Genomic DNA, 24223 nt, shown 5'->3' on the forward strand with positions numbered 1-24223 from the left:
ACGGCTAGGTCCAGCAGAGGCGTTGGGTGCAAAGGTGGCCGGGGCACGGGGAGGAACATAGCCGCCGGTGGTCTTGCGGGCAGTCTGCTTGACACGAGCCATCTACAGTTTGGAAACAAGAGAGAATCAGAAAACATTTTTAATAAAGCAGTAAAATGAAGCTCAAGGGTAAATGAAGATTTTGCAAATATAATTTTTTTTATAAATTAATCCTTATTACGCGACCATTTCTAGCTAGGCTTGCGACCTACGGTCAACACGGCTCTGATACCACTTCTGTCACACCCGGTGTAAAGACCAAAACCAGATGTAAACTATATATATGCCAGGATCAGTTATTCATACATATAGCGACTTCATTAGTGTAACAGACACAGTGTTTCTTATTACAACGCTAAAATATTATAAAATGACCACCCACGGGTCTAAAGAAAAGAACACCACAGCGGAAAAAGGGAACGGCGCAGCTCCAAACCAACAGGCAGCCGACCGAGAGGTTCCACAAGCCTAGAACTCGGCATCATCCTCGGGGAAGTCATCCTCAGCAAAATCTTCAAATGCGTCACCTTCTGAAACAGCAAGCGTGAGTATTTCCAATACTCAACAAGTGGGGGAAAACAAATGAATCTAATATGGTGGCTTGAGACAAGGTTTTCCTAATCTAGGATTTCATTTGCATAAAAGCTGGTTTTTAGCCCTGAACTACGGAAACAAATTTTTATTTTAACCGAGAAAAGATGTACCAAAGATTTTCTTTAACCTCCGGGAATTCAACCCAATTCCCAGACCAAGAAAAACACCCACCCCGACTAATCATGCGAGGGTCCAGGCTGCTCATAACCGTGAGCACGGCTGAATATTCAGTTTGACACTCTGCAGAGTTTGTGCACTTTACCCACGAGTCGTGATCTTCTCTGTTGCCGGCACCTGATGGTACCTTACACACTTCCGGGGTGTGCGCCAAGAGATCACTACGAGGCTTTTCCAGAGAGTCTCCCAGAATGCACTTGCCCACTGAGGTTTCACCGTCGTACATAAGTGGAGTAACCCTTCACCCCAGAGGCCCCCTCTTGTGCCGGGTAGAATCGGGAAGTAACCCTTCCTTATCTACACATTCGATTGGCTCATACAACCCTGGGAGAACATCTAATTACTAGGCCAAGCCGTACCATATTGGTCTCGTGGTTGCCTTGTTTGCCATGGGTGTTCGCTCCACGAACCGGTCCTTAGAATGGTCTGGGCAAGACCTCCAATAACCCCATAAGGGTATACTACCCAACCACCAAACAACCAACCATGTCGGGAAAAGTAGCCCTTTCTTGCCCAGAACCCCAATTATCTCCGTTGTTAACTCCCTTAACAACATTAATTTTCCATGATATTCTTCCTATATCAATTTTTAGTTCATAACTCAAGATTCATCATCCTACACGCTACATGTTCATCTAAAGCATGGCTAAGCAAAAACATGATGATCTTGTATGGATAAAGCATCTATATCCAACACTAGTATTTGCTATACTACCCATTTTTGTAAAGCATCATGCATATTTTGAGAAAGACTACTTGATGTAAAACTGGGTTTGCAACATGGTCAAGACACTTGCCTTCGTCGAAGTGTTGCACAGGTCCCTCAAAATCTTCCTCTTGAAAGTTGCCGAACTCCTGGACTGAATCGTCTACACGAGCACACAATCTAACATGAGAACAGTACACCAAACATTCCTAAAACTAGAGAAAAACCCTATAAACAGATTCTACACGTCGCTACGAGAATATGAGCGCAAAGATCGCCTAAATCGGAGCTACGAGCAAAAAGTTATGAGCTTGTGAAGATATAGGGGCTATTCTGCAAATTACTTGAATTTCAGAGAATTACCGAATTGTTTTTATACTGAAAATCCTATTTATAAAACAAATCCAGGGGTTTCTATAAAAGTACATAGCTTTTATGAGGTTACAGAGAAGTCTAGGGGCTAAAGTGCAAAAAATACCACTTTTCCCGAATTAAAACAAATATAAAACTGACTGGGTATATGGATGATGATGTGGCATCGCTACGCGGGCAAAAAGGCTGAGGTGGACGGCTTGCAGGGCGATGAGGTGGCGGTTCTTTGCCAACTGGGATTACATAACACATGTGTCGCAACGGAATTGGCTAGGCGAAGGGGTATTGGAGCATCTAATCTGGGCCATCCATCACGGATCCGAAGGTGGGAAACAGAGGGAGCTCGGACCGGTGGCGCAGACACGGCGGCGGAATGGCCGGAACCGCACCGGAATCACGCAAACGGCCACGAAATGCGACGGAAAGACTTTCAAACGGAGGAGGAGCTCACGAGGAGTGCATACCGAGGCTTCACAGAGGCGGAGGTAATCCGGTTGATGGCCGGCGACGGGGAAGAACGGGCGGCGGCCTTGGAGCTCGGTGCGAAGGTGCTCGGCGGCGGGAGAGACACCGAGGAGCGTCGGGAAGCGTCGCCCGGTGTCCTGTGACACCAAAGAAGCGAAGACTAAAGTAAAAAAAAGGGTTCAGCACGGTGAAACAGAGGGGGGGGGGTCGGCGGAAGAGGCCGGCTGGGGGGCGGCTGTAGGCCGGCTCGGCCGATGGGCCGACGCGGGGGAAGAGAAGACGGCCCATGAGAGAAGGAGAAGGGGAGGGAAAAATGGGCCGAGGGAGAAAGAATCGGCCCGAGGGCATTTTTCCTTTTAGAAATTCTTTTTCCAAATGAATTCATCAAATTTTCCAATGGGGGTTTTAAAGCGGCGAAACCTAGCAAAATTTTGCAAACTTTTTCCACCCAATAAAACCTTATTGCATCTACAACGGCATGAATGCAATCAAACAATTATCCTAGGCCATGTTAATTTTAGAAATTAATTTCCTATTGAGCTAAGTTGCAACACCTAAGTTAAATCTAAGAAAGTTTTAAATTATTGCAAAAAATTGAATTTTGGGTGTTACAGAGGCGTCGCCGGTAGCGGAGCGGCGGCCTCGGGGGACAAAGGGAAATGCCCCCGGTCGTTCATGCCCCAGCCGTCATCCTCGTCGTCGCCGTTGCCTCCACGACAACGGCCGCCGGCGGGCGGCACGAAGGAGGGAGGCTGGAGTGGCCAATCATCGGGTGCGGGGTCTGGGACAGAGGCCAGGTCCAGGGCGCAGGTGCCCGAGGACCAGGGCTGGGCCGACGGCACAACAGAGGGCGCCCGGGACGACCCGCCACCGGAGGCAGGCCCCATGGCGGCCCCTCAACAGCCTGAGGTTCATAGCCCCCCGCTGAAGAGGAGGAAGGCGGACCCCGGGCCAAAGCCACAGGGCCCGGACTTTAGAATCCCTGAGTCCTGGTGGCAGTACCGTGGACCGAAGTCCACGTAAGTTCTTCCCTTGTCCTGAGCGTGTTTGCCCGTATATTAGATTGGGGTACTAACCTTTTTCATTTTCAGGTCGCCCCAAGACCCCACCGGAGGCCAGAGGCTGCCAGAGGTGCCGAGGTCGGCTCCCGCTCCTAGGACGAGCATGCCCACGCCAAAGCCGAGCGCATCGACGGAATAGGAGCGGCAGGTGCCGCCTTGCCCTGAGACGAGGGCGGCGGCCACACCCGAGCAGCTGGCGCCGTCCGAGCCCGCCCCGAGCACTCCGAGGGCGGAGCAAGCGGCCGCTGTGGAGGTGGTTGCGGCGAGGGTAGCGCCAGCGTGGCAGTCGTTGGGGACCCCGAGCGCCTCTGCAGAGAGGGCTCACAGGGGACCCAGCGCCCGGCCACCGTCCAGCCAAGCTCCGGAACCCCTCCCGGATGTGCTCGGGAGCGCCCGGGAGATTATCGAGCGGCTGGAAGCGGTCGGCAAGCTCCTGGAGGCCCGTATCGCCTCGGCCCGCGCAACCCACGAGAGCTCGATGCGCGCGGTGGCCGAGGAGCGAGAGGCATTGGAGGAGGTACACGAAGAGGCCGTCGTCGCGCAGGAGAAGGCCACTAGCATGGAGCGGCAGGCGACCGAGCGCGACCAGGCCTCACAGAGCGGGCCGCGGAGCTGCTCGCTCGGGAGCAGCTGGTCCTTGCTCGGGAGGAGGCGGTCAGCAAGCGCGAGTCTGTGGAGTCCACCCAGGTAGACTTAGCCCACCGGAGCGACGAGCTCGAGCGTGGTGCGCCGAAGTCCTTCATCGGGAGGGTGACACGCGCATCTTCAGCGGCTCTCCGCTCGTTTAGGTGCAAGCGGAGGTTCTGAGCTCCGGTTGTGGCCAGGGGGGCGGCACTCCGCCTGGAGGCCCCCCCAGCCAGTTCGACCGCCACTAGAGGATGGACCGACCTTGGTTGTGCCGTGGTGGGAGGTGGCACGAGAGCTTTCGGCCAGCACCTGCCGGTGAGCTGTGCCCAACAGGGCGGCTACCTCCTGAAGCCAGCAGCCTTCTAGGGTTTCCCCCGCCGCCTGGACAGGCGGGTGCCTAAGGTGCGCTTGCGCCGCAAGCAGCGCGCTCCCAGAACTGGTGTCGCCAAAGGCGAGCCTGCGCCGTAACGGTGCCCGGCGCTGTCCGAACGTGGATCTCACGATAGGAGCGTCTGCTGCTTGCTGAGGGTTAGGCGGTGCACCTGCAACGGCGGCGGCGGCCCTGCTGGGCCCAGCGCCATTATCCCCATGAGAGGGGAGCGTCGTACGGGCGGACCGTGGCTGCTGCTGTTGAGGAGCAGCAGGAACTGGGGCCTCCTGAGTGATGGGCTCCACTTCTTCGCTGGAGCTGGAGCCGGTGCGTTGGAGGCAATATCCACCTGCCATCTTTTCTGTAGAGAACAAAACGAATTCAGGGATGCAACACCCCTACCTGGTGCGCCAGCTGTCGGAGGGTGAACTCCTCAAGCGGGGATCCGGAGGGATCCCCTTTGAGATTCGGCCGGGGAGATGATTCTGAATCCGCTTCGTAGGTGAAATAAATGGGAGTAAATGAGATGCAGGTGGAGGTGGAATGATCGGATGCAGGAAGTAGTAAATGCTCAGGGGATTTTTAGGCAGGTTCGAGCCGCATTGAGCGTAACACCCTACTCTTGTGTGTATGTTATAAATGCTCTGAGAATATCTCTCTGAGGATCTGCTGGGTTAAAAGAATATTTGTCTAAGTATAGAGCTTCGTGCTCCTTGTTCTTCGGTTGGTCTATCTTCTGTGCTTCGGTCGTCTTGATTTCGAACGTCTCGATCTGAGCCAGTCAAACTGAACTCCAACTTAGCTTCCACCGTCTTTCTCCGGGGAGCCCGCCCCGCTTATATACCCACCGGAGCGGTAGCATGCCCAGAAAGGATGACGCGAGTTCCAAGGCGCCATAAATGGAAAGCAACTGTCATGGGCTGCTGCGCGAGGTGACGGGGAGGGTTGAAAACGCACCCCCGTTTGGTCTTGTTCGACATCATATCGTTTTTCGACGGGCGCCGCAGGGAGGGCCCACTGGGCAGCCACCGAGCAGCCCGGCGCGCCGGCCCGGTCAGAGCAGGCCTGACATAGCAGGGCGGCAGGCGGGGCGCCTCGAGCTCTGCGACGTTATCCCGAGGCGCGCCGGATGACGCGCGATGGGACCCGCGCATTAAATGTCCCCACGCCTCCTTGCCAGGCCGTGGCAGGGGCTGACAGCAAGCGTGGGGGGAGCAGTTGGAAGTGACAGGCCACACGCCCTCTTAAATGCAGCATCGGACCTCTCACTAGTTGACACCTCACCGCTGGGCCTTTGCGGGGACCACCGGCGAAGGACCTCGGGCCCTCAGGGAACTGTGAGTGCTCGGGGGCTACTGCTCGTAGCCCCGAGCACTCTCTCCCGGATATGCCCCCTCTTGGTCCTCGAGGAACCGAGTGCTCAGGGGCTACTGTTCACTGCCCCGAGCACTCTCTCCCGGACTTAGCTATTCGGGTCCTCGGGGAACCGAGTGCTCAGGGGCCACTGTTCGGCGGCTCCGAGCACTCTCTCCTGGAACTTGGCTTCTCTTTATCATCGGGGAACTTGGGTGCTCGGGGTCACTGTTCGCAGCCCCGAGCACTCTCTTCCCGGTACTTGGTCTTCTCGAGTCATCGGGGAACTCGGGTATTCGGGGATCACTGTTCGTGGCCTCGAGCACCCTCTCCGGAAACTTGGTCTTCTCGTACCTCGGGGGAGATACCCCCGTGGGAATACGCCACGTGGCACTCTGCTGTTCTGGCCTCGGGACTCGTGGACCCCGGTTCCTGTGTCACTGACAGTGATAACATGTGTCACTATCTCCGCAAGTGATATATTTGTATACTTACATCTAATATGACACTATAAATATAGATCTGTGGCCATCAGATCTGGGAGACTAATCTTTTGATAAAAAACGTATGAGTTTTTCTTCCTCTTCAATTTTTCTCAAAACTTGGATCTCCTCTTTAAAAGAAGCTCTCATCGTATTTGTTCCTGAAAGACTTTTTTTTTTCACCAGCACTTTCAGAAAGCACATGCTTTCATTTTTTTATAGCAGCACTCTCTTAAGTTCTCTGGTCATAAAGTTTCACAGAACTCCAGGTTTCTTGGCTATTGCCACTTAATCTTAGGTTCTGTAAAAAAGGTTTTAAAAAACTCACCTTAACAAAATTATGACTCGCTACCCATCTGATCCGTTCAGCGTTTCAGTCCGCCATGCCAATTTTGGTTTGATCCTTCGTAGTGGGTACATAAGTCAACTACTCTTATCTTACTTGCAACTTTTCATCTTGGAGAAAAGTGGCCTGCACTTACCATTTTGTTTACAAATGATTTTATATCATCTTTATTTAGGTCATAAAACTTTACTATCTTTTTTAACCATAAACCTTTACTATCTTTTTTAACCATAAACCTTTACTATCTATGCAGCTAACAGTTATAAAAAAAACCAGAATATGACTCATCAACATATTTATAGACTTAGGTTTTGTTTAGCACAGCAAAAAATTATGGATTTTTACTAAAAAAATGATTTTTGCTGAAAGCTGTTTGTGCCTTTTGGCTATTGGTTTTTATGAGAAAAATTTAAATTCTTAGCACACCAAAAATTGAAGCTACTCTCAGCTAACTTATCAGTTTATAGTTCATTTTATCAGAAGTCAGCTCTTCAGCTTTTTAAAAGATAATAATAAGACATCATGTTTGTTTCAACTTTACCTTCTAAGAAACAGAAATCAGTAAGAAGCTGAAATAAATAGGACCTTAATTAAGGTAGTAGTTGAACATACTAGTGTTTTAGAAGGAATGCATATAAAAAATAAATCTAAATAAAGATGGTTTAATTAAATACTATATCCGTTCTCAAATAGACGTCGTTTTAGGAATTTGATTTTATTTTTAAATAAATGTCATTCTATGTTTTCAAAGTAGTATTTTTACTAAAGTGCTTATATTAAAAGCAATTGAAAAGTAAATTTTCAATTCAGGAAATATGATGGATTGGTAGTTTATGTGACTGATTGAATGTTAGAGAAATCGAGAGAGATAAATATGTCATGCATGAAATAATTTATTGTAATCTTATTCTGTGCGTTGAAGGCTAAAACAACATCAAAAGAGACGGAGTAGTAAGAATGTATTTATAGACTTAATTAAGATAGTAAAGTGTACTGTGGTTGATTCGTCTTTAGGGATGTAACCGGTTTTTTTTCTTAGGGGAGGATGTAACCGGGGTTAATCAAAGCCATGGACTTTTTTTAGAGGAAGCTTAAAGCCATGGACTTTCCGGTTTCTGCGTCCTGTATCCCCTTTGTGGGCCGGTTGAGCTCTTTCGGCCCGGTGAGAGCGTTCCTTCTGCTGGCCCGTGCCCTCCCTACCCATTCTCGACCGAGCGGGCTCTCGACTTGGGTCGTTCTCGCTCCGCTTCGTCGCTCTCTGGGCGTCGCCGTTCCGCCGCTTCTCGTGCTCTCCGGCCGCTCCGCCGGTGGTCGGCTATACGAGAGCGGCTCCAGCGGGCGGCGTCGGCCGGCGGTAGGCGTTTGCTTTCCTCTCCTCTCTCTGTTCCCTTGGTTTCATCTCATCATCGCATGGTCCTGCTGGTCTGTTCTTCGCCAGGAAGTGCCGTGCCCTCCGATTTGGCTTGTGCGAATTCGTTCCAGGCGGGTCGCCGTGGTTGGATTCCGGTGCGCCGCTCGCCGCTGTGCTGCCGATCTATAATACAACCGCACGGACGAGCCCCGCTAACCCACTAGCCCGTTACGTGAAAACCCATTAGCCCGCGAGGCCACACCCCTATGGCCCTATGGGCCTATTCGGATCACACCCGCGAAGCAACAGCCCCCGTCTCTTCTCTCTCTAGCCTCCTTCCCCACCTCTGTGCCTAGGCTCGCAGGGGGCGACCGTACCGTGGCCTCCGACCTCCCGCCGCGCTGGAGGCGCTCTCTTCCGGCTACAAGCGCGCCGCCAAGGCGCCCCCCCTGTCTTGGGCATGCCTCTGCGCCGCCGCAGCCGCGTCGCTCGAGGGCTCGCCGACTAGGAGGTGGCTCTCTGTCTCTGTCTTGCCCCCTTCACCCCCTCCCTCGAATTACGGGCCACCTCACGCGGCTTTTGGCCTCCGTTGTATGGGTTTTGCGAATTCCTTAACTAGATTGATTCGAGCCTGTTGATGCATCCAATTGCGCGCAGAGAATGTGACGGTTACGGTTGTGGCATCCCTTGAAAATGTCTTAGAGCTCCTGGTTTTGGATAACTGGGTCGAATTCCGCGGAGTTTGTTGCTAGGGTTGAGGACTTGTGCTTTTATCTTGGTTTTTTGCCCTTGTGGTAATTTTGGAGATGGACTCTATGGAGTGATAATCGTGGGGGCATTGCTGGATGCCCACGGCTGACTGGTCTGAATATTGAATCTGGTTGGTTTGTGAATGCTGTGGATTCTAGGGTTTAGTGACGGGAGATTAAATATTTTTGGACAACAAAGTGGTTTGGAGTGTGTTCGTTGATGGGAGAATCTAGGTTCTTGATAATTTTATTGATTAGCTAGTTGTCTGCACTGGATTTTCAAAGTAACTGTGTACTGGATTTGTGAACCGAAGAGCTATACCCCCAGAGAAACCATAATTTTGTGTAGTTGGTATACAATGCACCGTGATTCTGTTCAGACATATCACTTCAGTAGAGAAGTTAATTGAGATGCGTCCAAGAAAATATTCATTTTCTCCACATGCATTGCATGCAGTGTTGCCCAATGTGGCCGCCTAGGCGCTAGGTGACACCATCCTGCCTAATCACTGATTAGGTGCTAGGAGCTGGTCTGCCACCCGACTATCGCCTAGCGCCTATGGGAACACTGATCACATGGCCACCAGCTAGCTACCATGTCTCCTAACTTTTTATGTATGTACTTTACTATATACCTTTCTCCATTACTTATTTACTTCTGAGATAGTCTAATTTTCTCCACATTTCATTTCTTCAATGTCTTGTTTAGTAATTTAGTGTGTATACTTATGCTTTATTATTTCCAGATCCAGGCGGTGTAGTCGGCATGTCTTTTGGAAAGCACCCTTCTGGTAATGCGGCCTCCATTAGTATGGCACCCTTGGATTTCCCAAGTCAGGGTCAGGAACTTGAGAAGGTTAATCCTGTGAATTCAGTGATGTCAGCTGATGTTGCATCCATGGCTGATGTTCATATTGATATGAGAGAAATTTACTTTCTCATTATGCATTTTTTATCTCTTGGTCCATTTAAACGAACCTTTGGAGAAATGTGCAATGAACTCCTGGAGCATCAACTGCTACCTAGAAGATACCATGCTTGGTATTCACGTGGTGGTTTCTATAGTGGTGAAGAAAATGATGATGGCATATCAGTCCCTTTAGGTTACCTAAAGTTAGTCGAGAGGTACACATACATTATTCTGTTGTCTAATCAATTTGCTTCTGTTATAATTCATTGTCATTCATAACCTTTTTCTTTGACACTAACTACTAAGCATTTGTGGAGTTGAGAATCTCCCCATAGTTGATTCTGTATTTAATGGACAACTGGAGATGCTTCCTAGTTGTTTAGAATAGAATTGGGAAATAAATCTTGTATATAGCGCATAACTCATTATATAAATCCATTTGTTGCCGCTTGTGGAGCCTGCAGCCCAAACTTCTTCCAAAGTTTGTAATTGGTATCAGTGTTTAGCATAGCTTGTGACTAGTTAAGACCTGATTGAACTTTATGATTTTGAAAGTTGATGCCATATAATATTTGGCATAACGGTTTGCAGATAAACAAAATGAGCCCCCAACCTTGGCAGAACAGTTATTTTTCAATCTGCTTTTGTTCTCTTAACGATCGAATGGCATTTTTTTTAGGGAAATGATCGCATGACATTGAGCATTTTGCTTACTAGTTTTATGCTTATTATTTTCTAGGTACCCCCACATTGGTAAAGACCACTTGGTAAAGCTTTTAAAACAACTGATGGCTACTTCCTGCCACCCGCACAGCTTGGTTGGAGGAGGTTCTCCAAATGCTGCTGATGTCCCAACACTTCTTGGCTCCAACTCCTTTTCACTTCTTGCATGTATGTATATCATGCTCTTCTATGCCTAAGTTTTTTGTTTTCTTCTCTTGAGCTATTTATAATACTTTTGTATGTGCGATTTTGTGTTTTCCGTTTTGGTAGTTCGACTTATACTCTTTGTTTTCCCTCTGTTGATGTTGCAATGTATTTATGCTATCTTGAATCTTTCAGCTGATAGGGGCAGGCAAGATAAGGAAACTCCCAGGCTGCCGAGTTATCTCCGTTGGCCGCACATACAGACTGATCAAGTTCATGGCCTAAGTTTGAGAGAGATTGGTGGTTTTACTAAGCATTGTCGAGCTCCGTCTGTACGTGCATCGTGCTATGCCATCGCGAAGCCATCTACCCTTGTTGAAAAGATGCAAATTATAAAGAGATTGAGGGGACATCAAAATGCTGTGTATTGTGGTCTGTTGAACTTTCTTGTTCTCTGAAACTACATATGCTCAAGGAAACTAAGGGGGTGCTGATGGGAGGGGGGGGGGGGAGCTGTTGGTTGTGGATATTTTAAAACTAAATCCTAAGGATTTGGGTCCAAATACTCCCTGTGCAAACACAGGGTGATTGAACGTTTGTACTTCTGTGGATATATCACACATATTCCAATTTAACGTTAAGGCCTGTCCTTGTTTAAAAAATTCCTGTAGATGATTTATATATGTTTGGGTTCATTCAGTTAACAAATTTCTAAATGTATGCCATTTATTCTGTTCCCCAGGACCTTATTTTTTCCCTACTATATCTTCAACAAATTTTGCTGCTGCCTTGTCCTTTGGTTCCCCAAATCATCTTAGTTTGTCTTCAGGACATATTTTGTGGTTATCTGCTGCATTGCTTTCACACTCTTCCTGTTTCTGCAGCTACTTTTGATCGTGTGGGGCGTTATGTTATTACTGGTTCTGATGATCGCCTTGTTAAAATTTGGGCGATGGAAACAACATTCTGTCTGGCTAGCTGCCGGGGTCATGAAGTAAGTTTTCCTTACTGTGGCATATATGTAACCTTCCATTGATAACTTACCCCCATTGGTTCTGTTTCATTTTCCAAATCAAGGGTGATATTACTGATCTTGCAGTGAGTTCCAATAATGCTGTGGTAGCATCTTCATCTAATGATTTTGTTATTAGGGTGGTAAGTTTGGTGGTTTTCATTCTTCCTAAGTAACTATGATAATATTATTTCTTCTTTTACTCTTAATGACTGTTGTTACCAATGCAGTGGCGTATGCCTGATGGAATGCCAATCGCAGTGCTCAAGGGGCATACAGGTGCAGTTACTGCTATTGCATTTAGTCCAAGGCCAGGTGCTGCCTTCCAGCTGTTGTCGTGAGTGCTCCTTTCTTTTCTTATTTTTCCCGATAATATAATCTTTACCATTATGTCGGTTCTTGTCGCTACATGCAAATTGAATGGCAACTGCTGTAGAACTGAAAATGACCTGCCATGAAGCCATGAACTTGGTACCAGCCTACGGTATAGAAACTGTGTTCCATCTGCTTTAACTGTCTGAAGTTGATACTTGTCTGAAGAAACGCTAAGGCTTAGTTTGTTCAAGTTAAAGGATCTGAACCAATTTGAGGGGGAATATCTCATTTTTACTCAACTCTCTATGTGCAGTAAAGAACACACTAGAATGGAAGTGGTGAAACATGTTCCAATAAGCCCTTTTGCCAAAACTGATTTGTCACATGTTTACCCATATTACTGGCGATATATATAATAAAACAATATCTAGTATGGGGAAGTTGGTTGTTTTGTTTCACAGTATGCGAGTGGGCTTTTGTTTATGTGATCTTACATTCTTTATGCTCTTAAGGCTATAAACTTGTGTGAATTATGCCAACTGCTTCATGGATAGTTATATTTTTTTTTCTGAAATAAATGAAATGGTACACTGCTTATGTGTTATGTGTTTATAATGCAATTTTTGTTTGCACATTGTAGATCCCCTGCACCGATTTTTCATTATCATTTGAAATGTTGATTGTTTATTAATTATTATGCATGTAAGGTGCATGAAAATGTGTTTGTTTCTTCTATATTGTTTGTGATACAATATAACTTCATCATTGGTTTGCTCTGTATGTACCTTTAGAGTTTTTCAGTAGGGTTTTGCTTGCTATTTTCAGTTCTATGCTCTCAAGCTGTCACATAATATTTTTTTGCAGATCATCAGATGATGGGACATGCAGGATTTGGGATGCTAGATACTCTCAAGAACCCCTACGAATATATATACCAAAACCTCCAGATGCTGCCCCTGGTTAGTTAATTGAAGCATGTCTACTGCATTGGTAGTGCTTAGTACTGAATAATCCAATCCATGTGGTGTTTGATGCCAGGGAAGAGTGGTGATGCATCTTCTAGCGCTGCTCAAGTTCAGCAAACAAATCACCAAATCTTATGTTGCGCATTCAATGCTAATGGAACTGTGTTTGTCACTGGCAGCTCAGACACATTTGCAAGGGTATGTTTTTTCATGTTATCTACCTTCACTTTTGAACTTCTGATTTTACAATCAATAGGTGAATTGTCCTTCATCAGAAATGTTGATTTCAGGTGTGGAATGCTTGCAAGAGTTCTTCTGAGGAACATGACCAACCGAATCATGAGATGGATCTATTATCTGGGCATGAAAATGATGTAAACTATGTGCAGTTTAGTGGATGTGCTGTGGCTTCTAGATCTTTTTCGTCTGATTCCAGTCATACCACTAAGGAAGAAAGTAGCCTTAAGCTAAGAAATTCCTGGTCAGTATTTTGTTTGTACTTATGGTTTGGTTACTCCTTCTAAATGTCCTTATGTAGTTTCTTTAGCTCCAGTCAGTTGTAGTTGTTAACCCATGTCCAAATGGTGTCATTTTGGTCTTCAACAACCCTACATTAGCTAAGTTCGTCTCTTTTTTTTGCTAGGTTCACACATAATATTGTTACCTGCTCTCGTGATGGCAGTGCAATTATATGGGTTCCGCGATCTCGGAGGTCACATGTAAGCTGACGGGGCCTAGAACTCTATGATTTGTTCCTGAGAATCTTATTGTGCATAAATATTTATATGGTGACCTTCGAAACTGCCCATTCTGGCCACTGCTACAGTATTATGAATTGCTCCTCAAAAGTTGCCCATCATATTTTCTGATTCAGTGTCCGTGTCCATATTACATTTCTTCATTGTGTCAAGTGTTGAATAACTAGAGGGTGTAGCATGGGCCAGTATATAAAATACCTGCTGCTGCAGCCAACTGTAATCATGTACCCAGTATAATGATTAAGGCAAGTTTACTGGCTCGTCAGCAGTACTTCCATGTGTACTTGTGCAACTGTAGCTAACCATCAGTGTCTTTTTTAATGCTATGTTTCCATTCAAACTATTTTTTATGTATAACTTGTTCCTGCATTGATCCAGGGAAAGGTTGGACGCTGGACACGTGCTTACCATCTTAAAGTTCCTCCGCCTCCAATGGCTCCTCAACCGCCTCGAGGCGGTCCTCGTCAAAGATATCAACCAACTCCTCGTGGTGTCAATATGATTGTTTGGAGTCTGGACAACCGTTTCGTGCTTGCTGCTATCATGGGTATCTTTGATCTATTGTTCAATACGTTTTCACTGCGATCGTATTGATACCCTTTTCTCATATTTATTTCAGAAATATTTGCATGTATTGCCATTTAAAATTGTTTAATTGCCATCCTGGTATTCAGAAAATTTTCTATATCTTCAAGCTAACCATTTAATAGTTTCTTAATTAAGTAGGAAGGTCCAATCCATGAGAAGATTTTTTTTCATGTTGATTTCGTGCCCAAACAAAAGTGGATTGCATGATTGCCCCTAACTTATGCCTTTCTAGTTTGTCTGATCATCAACCATTTGCCCAGCAATATTAGGAGTGGATTCATATTCTTGCTTGCAGCCGTTCCAAATCCACGAGCTCTTTATGGCTAGATTTGCTCTGTATCCATTTAGGGGCAAGACACAGTAATGCTATTGGCAACTAATGAAATTTTTTCAGCACCCTGTTGAACTATAGTTTTCCGTAAGGACATTATTTAGTGATTGCTATAGTTGAAGCATGGAATCGTGGTTACGAATAACATGAATCTCTTTGATTGCTGTAGTTGATCGAAATTGCTATATTACTTAATGAGTAGAAGTCTCTGTGGCTCCACTCCATTCCCCATTTCCAGAGCATACACCTACAGATGGTTTCGAGTTTTGATTTTAGAAGCGACACAAATTCAACTTGTTACATAGTTAATTTATAAATGTTATCATTTGCATTCATTTACCTTAGATGTGTTATATTTTCTGCAGACTGCAGAATTTGTGTATGGAATGCTTCTGATGGTAGCTTGGTGCATTCATTGATTGGCCATAAGGAATCGGTAAACATATTTCATGTATTCTATGCATCACTTTTCCATTTTCTTAATGATATATTGTGTGTTGACATTTAGTTTGGTAAGTGGTAACTCATTACTTAGTCTGTTAGTGTGCTATTCATCATGCTATTTCGTTTTTCCTTTTTGAAGGAAGTTCATCATGTTACTATTGAAGCACTATAAAGTATCTTCTTATATTTTCGTCCTAGGTGTGCTGCCAAGAGTACGGATTAATGATGATAAGACATAAACGGAACAGAAAAACTTTCAAATGACAACTTCGGAGAGTTAAACTTATATAAGTGTTTTTTTCTTTTTCTGCAAAACCTGTGACAGCATAAGGTTCAGCTGCTTATTGTTTGCATTTGATAACAAATTGTTTTTCTCTTAATCCTTAAATAACTGAAATCATTATTTTGTTTCTCATGTGCTAGGTCTTACACTTAGTGTCTATTGTGTCATCCTTGACCTTAATGGTGTTCTGATTTATGTTTACTCACTCCATTTCACATCCCTTTCACTGTCCATCCATGGCACTGATGTTTGTTTTAGCAACAAAGTATGTTTGTAGAGAATGATCTATGTTGCATTATCTCAAATAAATAAGCGTTTTTTTCACTTGCTACGTGATAACGTGAAGTTTGTTGTCTAACCTGTATCATTGTTGATTTTTGGTGAGCATTTGAGGTCTAGCTGGTGTAGTTCTGTCCAAGTTGCATGAATTCCATGTCCCATTTCAGTTATTATGTGTACGGATCTGCTTTAATGAATCAAACATCTGTTGTGCTATATCTCTATTATATTTCATATGTCATCGGCACCTTGTTATTCAACTTCTATTTTCTCAAAATTTGAGACCCTTGCATGAAGAAATGTTGTCCTGTTAAATTTAATCAACTTCACTCTTAACAGACATTTGTTCTTGATGTCCATCCATTCAACCCTCGTATCGCTATGAGTGCTGGGTATGATGGAATGACAATCATCTGGGATGTATGTTCCTAACCTGATGCCTTTCTTTTTCTCACAATTTCCATTCCTGAAAATCTAATATATTATTTCTATACCAGATATGGGAAGGAAAACCTGTACAGATATATGAAACTGGGCATTTTAAGCTAGTTGATGGGAAGTTCTCTCCGTAAGTGTCAATGTAGACTCTCCCACAATTTTTTTTTTCGTTTTCAAATCCTCTTATGTCCATTGAACAAATTTTGTGTATACTAGGTATCTTTTAACATATATTAAGAATACCTAGTGGATTATTGCTTGTTTTGATCAAGTTTCTTAACAGTCAAATAACTGCTGAAGGCTGTGATCCTCTAGTCATCGTAGATGTCTTTTTTATGATTATAACACAGATCATCTGCCAATGAATTGTTAACTTGTCAACAAAGTATTCCAGCCCATACTGATAGTTAAGCCTGTGTCCTTGCGTTGTCTAAAAGGGTTAACCCTTTTTTGTATAATTGATTCCCCAATGTTTATATGCAACTTTCATGCAACTGGACTATCCATGGGGATCAAACCCATCACTAGGACCCTGAACATGGCCAAATTGGCCCATGGTGTTTTTTTATGTCACTGTAGTTGCTTGTTCTCTTTTCATGCAACTGCTCCACTAACATTTGACCCTAAACTAATCTTTTACCTTGTCACAGTTTAGTCACACTTTTGGATCTTTAAATAGTGTGGTTTCATACTCACAAACCAAAATTTATTTTGTTGGTCATGACCGTGATGGTCTCATTTAAAATAATTAAGTTCTCTCTCTCTCTCTCTCTGAGTGAGTTCTCTCTCGTTTGCACAACAGTTGATTTTGATTAGTCAATATTCACTTGTACTTGCAAAAGTTCTTTTGTAGCTACACAATTACATTGAAACCATCTGCTGTAGGTTCACATGGAAACACAATCTTGATATTTTTCCCTCAACAGTGCAATTTTTCCTCAACCTCCCACAACTTTTATTGCTTTTCTTTTTTTGGCTGTGAATCTTGTTTTTTCTCGCAACACCTATGAATCTATGATCCAATGAAGAATTCGGTGCCCTCGTCACGAACTCCGCCTCCAATAAATAATGCTTCATTGAAGTTGAGAGTGGTCCCTCCTACGAGAATATTCATCACCAATTGCTCCCATGATGGATGAGGGTGAAGACGGAGCCAATTTGACGATGTTATCATTCTCCTCAATTTTCTTGTCCATACTAACCAACTGTGCTACAAGTTTGTTGAAAACATTGAGATGGTCAACAAATCGTGTGCCTTCCTCTCCGACCTCCATGCACAACCTATACAGCCGCCACCTCATAACCCATCAGTTCTGTCACCGACTTTGTGATACCTAAATCACTCCATCATTTGTTCGGTGAGACTTCCTTGATAACCGAGTACTTGTTGCAGAGACATAGAAGGAACTTGTGGCCTTTTGCTCCATCACCGTCCATTCTTTATGAGATGTCTTTTCTAGTTTGACCCCTTCAAAAGCATCAATCAACCCTTGTTGAGCATGAACACCCTTTACCAGACATTGCCACACGCTCTCTACTTGATTCCACATGCATCGGTCTTTATTTTGTGCCACTTGTTGCTTTTCTAATCTTTTCCAAATCATACCAGTCTAGCCTTGGCTTTGATACCACTTATGCGCAATAGCCCATGGATTTGGATTTGATAACGTGAGATTTGACATGGAGTTGCACATTTCCTATCAAGAATGAAGTATATGAATCTCGTAGAGAGGGCCAAAATAGCATAATGAAGCAATCACAACATGAGGTTCAAGATATGGCAAGTCCAACCGCAAATTCTTTGAGCATAACTTCAAGATTGCAATGGATCGCTCTGACAAACCTCTAGAACCTTTAGGGACCTCTTAGTAATCCCCTATACAAGAATCTAGCGCTGAAGAATAACCGAGCCTCTAAACCTCTTGAGCGCTCCTATTTGCTTCTACTTGCTTTGGATGAGATTGCCTTGGGTTGAGTTCCAATGGCCTCACTGCCTTGGATTTATATAGGCTCCACATATCCTCCTCCAAAGTGAAGTAGGAATCCTATTCGTAGTAAGATTAGGATAAATATCCTTGTAGCACATGCAGATCTCTCCAAGTTCTAATAGGATTAGGATACGAGTCACCCTTTTTTAAAACTTGAATTACTTATTTCTGTGGAATTTTGGACTATTAACATTCATACATCATGATCATGTCAAACTGAAAATTTGCACCGTTGATCAATTACTTTTGTATTGCTAACGAATCTGAGTTAATTTATTTATGCCATGTTCTCTTAATGTTATGCTGGATGGTTATGTAGGGATGGTACATCACTTATTCTAACCGACGAAATTGGGCAAATATTCATTATTGGTACGGGGCAAGGAGAGTCCCAGAAGGACGCGAAATATGATCAGGTATACAGGTTGTTATTGAACTATCATGTTATTAGGGGATTGCCTACTGCAAGCTAATGCTGGGTGCAACTATGCAAACTGCCACCATCTCAGTGATGGTGTGAACTGTTTGATGTGGAGCAGATTGATTGGATGTTTACATTTAGTTTGACCATGTATAACCCCATAATCTGGTTGAGCCGTTGGGGTATTGGACAGAATTATCCACCCATGTGCTTTTTAGTCTCCATAAATTTCGTTTAAAAGCTCATCCAGCAGCTCATGTTGAGAGTTTGCATGACTGTACTCAAATATGCTTGCACTAAACCCCTGCATTTGGGGAAGTTCCTAACTTCTATGCATTTGGTATGCTCACTACCCATGTTCTGCAACAGTTCTTCCTTGGAGACTATCGGCCCCTTATCCGAGATACAACTGGAAATGTTATTGATCAGGTTTGTTCGGAAGTTATGAATAATTTTTTGTTTAATTTTGCACTAGCTGATTTGAGTTATTTTGTTTCATTGAAGTGTGCAATGTTATTCAGTTTGTGTGATTAACTGCTGCAATTCAGAGTTATCATGTAACTGGTTCCTACGATTTGTTTCTAAAATGGGTAGTTTTATTCATTACACTCAGAAAATCTGATTAAAAAATGATATTTTCGTCAATATAATGTTGGTTTTAAGAAAATTCCTAGCCTCACGCTTTCTTCAACATTGCTGCTGCACTCACGGCTCACCATTATCGGCAGCAGCCCCGCCGTGAGCTCATCCAGCATGATAGAGGAAGAGGGAGAAGAGAGAGAAAGCGGCAAGATAGCACAGCAAGAGAGGTAGAGGGCTGAGAGGTTGTTAAGGGTTTTAGGATTGAGAGGTCAAGACATCATAGAGATGAGATGGGGGTCACTGGGGCAGTCTGGTGGGCTCAGCCTGGCTATCTTTTCCTTTCTCTATCTCTTTTGCCTTTTCCCCTCTAATTCTGCTGCATGGCGGTCATTTTCCAATTTAAGTGCTGCTGCATGTGGTTTAATATGCCATCCCAAGGCACCCAGGAGGCTTCCTGGCGCCTTGCAGTCTTAATAATCTTTGTTGAAAGTCACTTTATCATTATGATCACATGTTGAGTAGCTGTCATGTATCGATGCTTCTCGTTATATCAAGGTCATGAACTTTTGTGTGTCAGCTGTTTCAGGAGTCATACAAAGGGTTCAATTTGTGTTGATGTATGGTTTTGAAGGTTTTTAATGATCTTTCAAAACAATGTAAGCACTACAAGACTAAGGAAAGGTTAAAACATGATAAAACACAAAAAAGGACACAGTTGTCCTCAAACTACTGGAAACCGGCTTGGGCTGGTATTTCCCGAAAAGGGGAAACTGAACCCTGCTCATACATTCCTTTGTAGAGCTCATTTTCTCTCTCAAAGTCCATCATGAGCCACACAGCTTTTCCTTATGTGGCTTCTGTATGCAGGAAACACAGCTTATACCGTATAGGAGAAATATGCAAGACCTTTTGTGTGATTCTAGTATGTAACTTCCTATCAAGCTTTCTACTCTAGTTATTTTACTAGTCAATTGCAATTTGGTGATGGTTATTTGGTAATTGCAGGTATGATACCATATCCAGAGCCCTTTCAGAGTATGTACCAGAAACGCCGGTTAGGTACCCTTGGTATTGAGTGGCGACCTCCCTCTGTGAATTTTGCTGTTGGCCCCACTTACAATGCAACCACTGGAGAATACCAAACCATCCCAATTATTGATCCGGATAGGTGGGAACCACTTCTAGAGATAACAGACTTCGTTGAGCTTGAACCAGAAAACGAAGTTATCTCTGATGATACTGATTCTGAGTACAATGGCATGGATGAGTATTCTAGTGAAGGAGAACAGGAGATTTTGAGTGTTGATTCCTCAGGTGCTTCATACTCGATTGCAGAGATTGATGCTGATGATCCTACTAGTGCTGCTCATCTCCGCAGATCGAGAAGAAAGAAGAAAAAATCTGATGTAAGTGGCACAGTCAAGATCATCCGATATTCCTTTATGTTGCCTTCTAAGCTTTTGACTTATTTTCCTTTTATTACATCTACAGCCTGACCTTGTTACTTCATCTGGTCGGCGAGTTAAGAAAATAAATTTGGATGAGCATGATGTTGCTACAGTTTCAAGGCCACATAGATGTAGGAAGTCTAGGAATGGTCGATCTAGCAAAAGGAAAAGATCCCCTAAATCTAGGGGATTGCGACCGCAAAGACGTGCTGCTCGCAATGCACGCAATTTTTTGTCAAAGATGGGAGCTTCAACAGAAGAGGATGAAGATGACTCAGAGGGCAGTTTCTCAGACAGTGAATTGAACACGGATAGCACTGAAGCTGAACAGTTAGAATGGAACGGCCAGCTAAGAATTGGCAGAGAGATTAACTGCCATTATGACTCCGAAGATGTTACACAACCTTCTTGGTTCACTGAAACTAAGGGAAATTCTGGAACTAATAGAAAATTAGTCCTCAGGATACCACGACGTGATTTAAAAATTGAATTTCCTTCGGGAAGTGGAAAAGCAGAACGCTCCGCTCAGGATAAAGCAGTGATGTCACTTGCTCCAGCTAATCATGAATCAGTTGAGCCAGAACTAACTATCGAGCCTGGACATTCCTCTGCTTGCAAGGCTGAATTTACGACAGATGGAGTGCAAACTGAGACCTCTGATCTGCAAGATGTTTGTGCTATTCACAGTAACAACTCAATCAAATGGGGTGAGGTTAAGATGCGATCATCAAAGCGTTGCAAGTTCAGTGATTCAGCAGGAGGCATGTGGTCCACTTCAAATAATGCTGTTTCACAGGATGTTGATGAGTCAGGTAGTCAGGAGATGCGTCATGAATACAGTGATGACATCCAGGGACGTGTTGAGCAGAATGTACAAGAAATCCAACTCGCAATAAATCTGGATAAAATTCAGGAAAACCACAGTATTGATGAGTACAGCGTAGATAATTTGCCAGATAAAGAAAAGATAACTAACAACAATAATACTCGTGCAGATGGAGAGAATAACATGGAACAAGTCCGCAATACTTCTCAGTCTAAATCCTTGAAACTGAAGTTCAGGTCAAGAGGCTCTGCAGATGGAGCAAATTTATCAGACAAATCAAGAACTACTGCAGTAGAAAATATCACAAACTCTGAGCATGTTAAAGATTCTGTGCAGCATGATGAGGATTCTGCCAATCAACATAGGAGTGCTGATTTCCTCAATGTGTCCAGAAGCTTTCCAGAATGTACAGATAAAAGCACTGGTTTGCATGATTCAAAAAAATTGGATTCTGCAAAGTCATACACTGCAGTGTACAAGAGGTCAAAGCCAAATAACAGGAAAAAATTGGATTCAGATGAATATACAAACGAGGATAGCACTTCTATTTCCAACGATGGTGGTGGGTACCAACCTCCAGAACATAGTCCTGTTACAGCTGCTAGCGGTAGATTGCGAAGAAGTGCAAGGAGGTCATATGCATACTCCGGTGATGGTACGACAGGGGATGATACTTCTCAAGTGAAAGATTCTTATTGTTCCCATGAAGCATCAACTAGTGGAAGACGAATTGTCACAGATGTGCGTGAAGTAATGTGGAGATCAACCTCAAAAACTGTTGGTTTAAGGTCTGCTAGGAACAAAAGAGATAGTTGCAACTTTCCTGATACATATCTATCGGGGAAAAGGCACCAGGTATCCGTAAAGTATTCGTGGTTGATGTTGCGTGAGCATGAAGATAGCTACCGTTATATTCCTCAACTTGGCGACGAGGTTCTGTACTTGGGACAGGTAATGTTATTTTTCATATTTGTTATATTCCGTACAAAAAGTATGGGGATGACTACAGCACAATCAACTTTTGGCTGCAAAAAAGTGGAAGAAAGTGTATGTAAAGAGATGTAGGATAACTAGTTGATTGTAGAAGAAAGCATATATAAAGTGAATGAAATACAAACACATGAACCATAGTCACCCGGATAGTATTTATATTGTGTTTGTTATCATTTTCGTCTCTGGGCTTGCTATTTTTGTAGGGTCATGAAGAATATCTTGAAGTAGGGCGTTCACCAGATTACTGCCCATGGAATCGGATCAAAGGCCTTAAAGCTGTAGAACTTTGCAAAATTCAGGGTCTTGATTACACTACTTTCAGAGGATCTGGTGAAAGCTGCTGTAAATTAACTGTTGAATTTGTTGATGGCACTTCTAGTGGATTTGGTAGAAAATTTGTTATCACCTTGCCTGAGCTAGTTAACTTCCCAGATTTTCTTGTGGAAAAAACAAGGTATGACGCTGCTATTGAGCGGAATTGGACCCACAGAGATAAGTGCAAAGTTTGGTGGAGGGATGAGGGAGTGGAAGGGGGAACTTGGTGGGAGGGACGGGTGTTGTCAGTGAAACCTAAATCACCTGATTTTCCGGAGAGTCCATGGGAGAAATATGTCATCCAGTATAAGAATGATGGTTCAGATCACCCGCATAGCCCCTGGGAACTTCATGATGTTGGCAATTTATGGGCTCCATGGAAACATCCACATATTGATCTCAGGATTAGAAATAAATTGCTATCGCAAGTGCAAAATTTGCAGGAAATGTCTCATAGAAATCAGGTGAAGTTAATTGATTATCAATTATTACACTCTTGCTACTCCTTTTGCTGTTATTTTTTTAATCTTTAATGATCTTTCTTTATGTTTTATCAGGATCGTTATGGTGTTTTAAAGTTGGATAAGGTTGCAGAAAAGTCCGATTTCGTAAACAGGTAATTCTTGTATTCGCTTCTGGTATTGTGTATTCATATTTTTTTCGGTTTGACAAAAGTGAGTTATGGCTATAGTGTAATAAATTTCAGGCAGAGCTCCTGCCGTTTGGGTAAAAATAAATAAATAAATAATCCATGATAGACGCATGTTTCATTGAATTTTATGACTTGCAAGGCAATACTTGTTTTACTAAAAGTTTTGTAAAAAATATCCAAGCCAACGTCTGCATGCTTGTTTTCTCCAGGTGGTATGTTTGCATGCAACTGTTTTATTATTTCATTTATATATTCTCATAGAATGATTATCTAGAATATTAGGAGATCCTCTATAGGAGAGATTTGCAACTTTTGTACTGAGCAACAAAAAACTCGAAGCTCATCTTAAATGATTCTTGTGATCTTGTCTACACAATTTTTGCCCTAGGTTTCCTGTCCAATTTTCGATTGAGGTGATCAAGACAAGACTAGATAATAATTACTACAGAACTCTGGAGGCTGTCCGACATGATGCCACTGTGGTGACTGCAAATGCCCAGTCTTACTTTTCAAAGAGCACTGAAATGACCAAAAAGATTCGCAAGCTCGCTGAGTGGATCGAACAAACCTTTTCGTCACTGTAGGGGATGTTGCTCGATGCCTAATTGATATCCTTCTATGTTAGCAGAAGTTTTGCCTCAGCCATTGAGATGATTCTACGTGGTGCTACTGAGGCATAATTTTGTTAGAGGAATTAACTAAAGTAGTTCTCAGGTTGGAAAGAATTTCAGATGTAGCTCAGCCGCTTAAACTGTTTGATCCCTCGTTTGCGGATACAAGCGATCTTAACTAACACCTCTGACCATTTGATCCTCTGTTGTCAAGACAAAATGATTCATTCTATTGGACAGAAAAATACTTTTGAGGGCCTTGTTACAGAAGATGTTAGTGTGTCGAGATCGTAGAGGACATGACCTTCCAGGTTATTCTTTGTGTATAGACTCCAGTGCATCAGGAATAAAAATGAGATACAAAGTGTATCATCGTCAGTGTTTAGTCGAAATTGATAAGACACATTGTATCCATATCGAAAGTTAGTAAGTAGCAAATGTTTCTGCTGGCACGCATTTTATACAAGGCCTGTGATATCTTTTCTATATTGGAGTATTGAAGTTA

The 24223-nt window shown here is 43.7% G+C and overlaps 1 protein-coding gene across 6 annotated transcripts; it reads left to right on the plus strand.

The window, feature by feature from the left end:
* Nucleotides 1-7786: 7786 nt before the first annotated feature.
* LOC133916256 (uncharacterized) lies at nucleotides 7787-23972 on the plus strand. 6 transcript variants are annotated; one of them, XM_062359861.1, is made up of 24 exons: nucleotides 7791-7946; nucleotides 9150-9307; nucleotides 9439-9817; nucleotides 10342-10493; nucleotides 10665-10901; nucleotides 11354-11463; nucleotides 11547-11624; nucleotides 11712-11818; nucleotides 12661-12755; nucleotides 12835-12959; nucleotides 13052-13242; nucleotides 13405-13480; nucleotides 13898-14066; nucleotides 14804-14874; nucleotides 15784-15864; nucleotides 15942-16012; nucleotides 18190-18286; nucleotides 18661-18720; nucleotides 19741-19795; nucleotides 19879-20279; nucleotides 20365-22098; nucleotides 22344-22919; nucleotides 23013-23071; nucleotides 23496-23972. In XM_062359861.1, exons 2-24 carry the CDS (start codon nucleotides 9289-9291, stop codon nucleotides 23689-23691), a joined length of 5139 nt encoding a protein of 1712 aa, XP_062215845.1. In that variant the 5' UTR covers nucleotides 7791-7946; nucleotides 9150-9288; the 3' UTR covers nucleotides 23692-23972. The 6 variants fall into 6 exon arrangements, with proteins under 6 accessions (XP_062215846.1, XP_062215845.1, XP_062215849.1 ...); XM_062359860.1 differs by lacking the exon at nucleotides 7791-7946 and adding an exon at nucleotides 8049-8454; XM_062359862.1 differs by lacking the exon at nucleotides 9150-9307 and having other exon boundaries at nucleotides 7787-7946.
* The last annotated feature ends 251 nt before the right edge of the window (nucleotides 23973-24223 follow it).

The sequence above is a fragment of the Phragmites australis genome, chromosome 4, assembly GCF_958298935.1.
Source record: "Phragmites australis chromosome 4, lpPhrAust1.1, whole genome shotgun sequence".
NCBI lineage: Eukaryota > Viridiplantae > Streptophyta > Magnoliopsida > Poales > Poaceae > Phragmites > Phragmites australis.

Coding starts and splice junctions, on each gene's coding strand:
- LOC133916256 (XM_062359861.1), top strand. Junction 18,287..18,660: donor AGGACGCGAAATATGATCAG/GTATACAGGTTG, acceptor GTTCTGCAACAG/TTCTTCCTTGGAGACTATCG. Junction 20,280..20,364: donor GAAAGAAGAAAAAATCTGAT/GTAAGTGGCACA, acceptor TTACATCTACAG/CCTGACCTTGTTACTTCATC.